The sequence below is a fragment of the Morone saxatilis genome, unplaced genomic scaffold (assembly GCF_004916995.1).
Source record: "Morone saxatilis isolate NCDOM2014 unplaced genomic scaffold, NCSU_SB_2.0 Contig8, whole genome shotgun sequence".
Lineage (NCBI taxonomy): Eukaryota > Metazoa > Chordata > Actinopteri > Moronidae > Morone > Morone saxatilis.
The window spans coordinates 11,792,471-11,797,869 of record NW_023340257.1 but is presented as its reverse complement, the minus strand read 5'-3'; the positions used below and the strand labels follow the sequence as shown (position 1 = coordinate 11,797,869).

At 42.9% G+C, this 5,399-nt stretch overlaps 1 protein-coding gene across 1 annotated transcript in view; it reads right to left on the bottom strand.

Annotated features, from left to right (window-relative positions):
• Window positions 1-2,795: 2,795 nt before the first annotated feature.
• Window positions 2,796-5,399, bottom strand: part of clpb (caseinolytic mitochondrial matrix peptidase chaperone subunit B) — a 29,147-nt gene continuing 26,543 nt past the window's right edge. Inside the window, 2 exon segments of the mRNA XM_035680442.1 lie at window positions 2,796-4,208; window positions 4,836-4,940. Coding sequence (XP_035536335.1) covers window positions 4,011-4,208; window positions 4,836-4,940 — 303 coding nt within the window. The 3' untranslated portion in view covers window positions 2,796-4,010.

Genomic DNA, 5,399 nt, shown 5'->3' with positions numbered 1-5,399 from the left:
GGGCTCTGATGTGAGCCAACATGTCCAACCCAAATAAAAGGCCGGTTGCAGGCTGCGGTAACTGTGCGCCGCCTCACTGCTGCACACATGAGGAGCGTCTTAAAACCCAGAGCAGAGAGGTAATGGAGGTGAAATCGATCGCTTTCCTGGGGGAGCGCAGTGAGGGAGAGAGGGGAGGGAGAGATGAGAGGAGTGCAGAGGGACACGGATGAAAATGCCCCGTTAAGAGCAGGGACAGATATGATAATGGGAGAGCCTCTGGTAGTCGTTCATCATTCGCCACCTCACCTGGCTGCTGCTGCACCTCTGCGAGCTGCTGCTGCTGCTGCTGCCCACCACTGCACAGCAACTGCACAGCAACTGCACTCAAATCAAACCAACTTCTTTATCCATCTTATTTACTGAACAGAGATTAGTATGCATGGCCAGGAGAGCACATGAGCCAGATCTCAGACCTACTATATATAACCCAGCATTGTCTGTTTTTGTATGGGAAGGACCATTTACTAATAAAATAAACCAGTTTAATGTCTTCTCTGGATAGACAAAGTACCATCTCATGTCTGAACTGATGTAAAAAGAGCTGCTTTACTCTGCAGAGTTATCCAGATTACTCAATAAACGGTGTGCTGGTGAGTCTGGGTGACCACCAGCTGTTCTGGGTGTGCAGACCCCAGTGGGTGCTGCATGTGAAAGGCTGTTTTTTTTTCTTTGTTTGTTGGGGGTTTTTTTTGGCCATTTTCTGGAGTTGTTAGATAGCTGACGGTTTAGAGATGAGAGGAAATGAGGGAAATGACACCCAGAGGTTCCAGTCCAGATAAGAACCAGGGATGTTGCAGTTCACGGTCAGCGCCCCCCAATTTTGTTTTGTAGTTTGTTTAGAGAATTTGCACCACTTGAGTATGATGCCAACTAACTAACAATCAAAGTATTACTAAATATTGTGGCTCTGTGTTGCTGAGGCAAAAAAAAAGTGAAGAAAATGCCCATATAGTTTGTGTCCGGGGTGTAGACAGTATAATGCGGGTTGGAACAGGCCTCTGCATGGACACCTGTTCTGACCGTCTCCACTGGCCTTCACGGGAAGGATTCCATAGTGCTGTAGTCTTTACTTTAATACAGATGTTTTTGTACTAATGAAATGTCATTTCTCCCATCCTCCTGGTCCTCCATTCCCTTCCTCCCCCCATGTTTGACCCTCACTTCTCTCCCGAACCTTGAACTCGCCTCCACTTGTATCAGCAGCAGAAGGTGGAGGAGACGCACCGGGACAGAGACAGACAGATGGACAGCAGAGGAAGAGGTATGGACTGAGAGAAAGAGGTGGAGGAGAGAGAGCATCAGGCGGAGGGAGGTTGCGAGGGGGGGGGGTGAGTGAGCAAAATGTAGCGAGATAGAGTGAGAGGGAGGTTAGGACGATGGAGGGCCAGGTTTCTGTTTCTCCATAATCTAATCAGAGAAATGGCAGCAGTCAGAAATAGCCTGACGGACAGACTAAGAGCCTCTTCCCTTTCTCCTCCTCCTCTTATTCTTGTCTTCCTCCTCGGGGAGGGTAAATGGATACACACATGTGCACACACACACACACAGGCCAGCTTGACTTCCTAAAACCATAACGTGTAGATGTGTTTGAGGCTTATAAGAGATGGGAAAAGCCTTGAGGTATCATAGCAAAGACCTGATCTGCTGTCCAGATGCAGCCGCTTCAGGAGTCCCACTTGCTGCTCCTTTCTCTGTGGGCGTCAAGTTTATAACATGCAGATGACATTTCAAATATTCAAACTACAATTAATACAACCGCAGAGTAAGCTTAGGTTCACGAGAAGTTGGCAGACACGTATTTCCTCTCTGGACTGGTGGATAACAAGGAAGTGGGTGGTAAAGAAGAAAAGCTGATCTTTCTCTGTTTTTAGTTCCCAGGAAGCAAAACTAATGAGATGAGATAACCTTCTGAGGATTTACTGAATATAAAACAAACCAGACATATATTGTTCGGTCCTTTATCGGTTATCATTATTAAAACTATATTAATTATAAGAGAGGATTCATTAAGCATGATTTCATGTTTCTCAAAGGTTATTTGAGCTGTGACAGTTCAGATGTGACCGTAAAGTGTAATTGGGGGCTGCAACTACCGATCATTTGATCATTTGATGTGAGAAGATATTGCATAGTGCACATGGCACGTTGCCAGAGCCCTTAAATACATCTTCAAATTGCATTTTTCTGTCAGACCAACAGTTAAAAACACAGATATTTAATTTACAGTCATATAGAACAGAGTAAATCCTCACATTAAAGCAGCTGGAAGCAGCATGTTTGGCACTTCTGCTTGAAAATCCACGATTAATCCATTGTTCTGTTAACTAATCCTCTGACTAATTATTTCATCCCTTCAGTGTTAGAAATCTGCTGCAGCAGGGAATGACTTAAAAACAATGCAGTGGTGCTTCCTTCACAAGACAGCTGTGACTCTGTAGATGTGACTGTGTGTGTGTGATGTTGGGGGGTCCAGGAGGAGCACAGTAAGAGTGAATGTGTCTTTTTCCTGCATGCTAATTCGTCCCTACAGGGAAGACATTCCCTCCCAGCGTCCGACACAGACCCCCACACTGAGCAGAATTCCAAGGAAATTCCTCTGTCATGTTGTTTCACAAGGTGGACAAGCGTTATTGTTGCAGAATTCCCACCCAGGCACTGGTCTCTCTCTCTCACACACACACATACACACACACATCCATCAATCAGTGAGTGTCAGTGCAACACAAACAGAACAAAAAACAGAGGAATTCCCCTTTTTTGTTGTGATGACTTTATTTACACGGCGGAGGTTGGGATACAAGAATGAAAAATGTCGCTGGGTTACATTTGGAGCCTTGTCAACATGCTGTTCAAACATTTATGAAACAACACTGTGAATATTATTTCTTTATGACTCTTAATGTGAGACACACACACTGTACCAGCAGAGCACTGGTGGTGACGGACGAGACGTCTTTACATTAACATGCATCAACAGAAACAATTCACAAAGGCAGTTATATTACCCATCATTCAAATGGACTGCTGTACATTTCTGCTTGGTGTTTTCTCCACTAACACATTCTTTACTAAATTGAAATTAATAAGCAGGTTGTGTTTACGAACATTTATCAGTGAAGCTCTGCTGGTGAGGATTTCTCCAGAATGTGCGTTAAAGTGAACAAACAACCATCTGAGGCAAACTATCTTTGGTCATTAAACCTTCCTCTTCCCCTGTAAGCGGCTCTTATTCATCCAACTTTGGCAAAACATTTGTCATTTTTAAATCAAACTACCTGGAGTTTTGCTACAAGTTAACATCCTCCGATCAATATCCGTTTGTTTCCCCCCCAAACTGCCGTTGATCCTTTCAACATAACACTATTAATCGCCATGAACTTAACTTACATATATCTTAATAAACAATAAATATTAAATATTTTGGCTGTTTTCAGTGTTCTACACAATATATTGTTCTACACAGACATTAATTTATCACTAAGTCACAGCTAAGTTGCTGCTACCACAAACATAATGCAGTTAAGCTTGTTATCAGCTAACACAATGGCTTCAACTGACTGAAGATGAGATGTTTGATGATGATGAAGCTGCACAGGCACACTGAAGCCTCTGTGCTACTTTTACAACCACATATGGAACACATTTACTCCCTAACCTCTTGAGATCAGTCCTAACTCAAAGTTTGTTGTAACATAAAGGTTTTTATTTCCGCTTTAGAGCACAAACGTTGGCAGATACTGTACTGCATATTGTGGGAAAGTTGGCATGTAAATTACTGCATGTGTGAAGGGAACAGAGAGGCAGTGATGATGTTTATCAGAGGTACTTTTATTGGTAACATCCATCAAGAACCATCCGTCCTCCTGACACTGTCTAATGATGATGATGATGATGATGCTGATGTGTGTGTGTAAAGTGTACATGTGTGCATACATATCTGGATAGATCATCTGTGTTTGTGTTGTTTGTTAGTGTTCAGGGCTGAGCGGTGGACGGATGTCCAGCGTTCTCGATGAGCTGTCCTCTCCGACCACCTCAAGGCGCAGACTGGGCGTGCTCCGCTCGTCCTGGTCCTCTGATTGGACAGACAGACGCAGGATGCAGCCTTTGGGCAGCAGCTCCTGCTCGTACGCTGCAGCTAACTGGTTGACGACCCGTCGTTCAACCTGAGGGATCAGTGACGAGGTTAGTGGTAAGAGTTTAGAAAATGGTTTTTAAATCAGGATACTGGTTTGTCTGCTGTGATGTGGTTGTGTCCATTATCTCAGATTATTTACTATTTTGCATTTTGAATAATTTGTTACTCATGTTTATTCCTGTTTCAGTTGTAAATTATTTGAATATTATCGCTTTTTACATCTGCTGCCGTCCCTAATTCAACATGTGGGCTGATAATGGACATTTTTTTGCATTGTTTTCTGCTAATTTGACTAATTGATCTGTAAAATGTAACATCTTTCTTAAAGCCACAGCTGAGCACAGTAAGTTTTGGCTGATACTCTTATTAGTTTTAACATTTTACTCACCAGCCTCATTACAGATGTGGTGAATCTGTTAGCCGCAGCTTTATAAACATTAAATGAGTTGCCCAAACTGTGTCTATAAATGTCAATATGAGAACATTTAGAGGTACTTCCTGCTTGCTCTACTGGTCTGCTGAAAAGCTCATGTAGCAGAGTTGCTGTGTCCCCCAGATCTCAGTAAAGAAACTGGTAAGTAAAATGTTATAATAACTGATAAAAACATAATATGTTGTCTTATAAGACAACCTCGTGTGGCGGTCTGGGTGTTACCTCATGTTTGATGGAGCGCGCTCCGTAATGCATGTTGTACCCGCCCGCCAACAGGTCCAGAACCGGGCTATCCCACTGAAGAGTGATGTCATGGCGCTGCTTAGCCTAATGACAGGGTGGGAAAAGAAGAGGTTGGGCCGGTGACAAGAGCGTCATAAAGACAGAGACAAACGCCGAGGCAGAGAGGAGATACTGTCAAGCAGCATGTCTGCCAGTGCTAATCAACAGGCCCTTAATGCGTTTTAATCAAACAGCAGTCAATAGTAGAGCTGCTCATTTAGATTCTGATGTTAATGCTCCATTCAATAAATACAACGCCATGTTTTACTCCAGAGATATAAAGACTAATAATGCAACATTACAAATACATTATTACGGCAATAATAATAGCACTAAACATGTAATTTATTTAATATAAGTGAGTGACAAACAAATGGCTCGTGAGGATTCTCTAATAATGAGATTTCTGCTGTAAGCACACATACAGAGGCGAGTTATTACAAGACATTAAAACATTAAGGACGACAGAAACACTATCAAGGACTACAACAACACACACACACA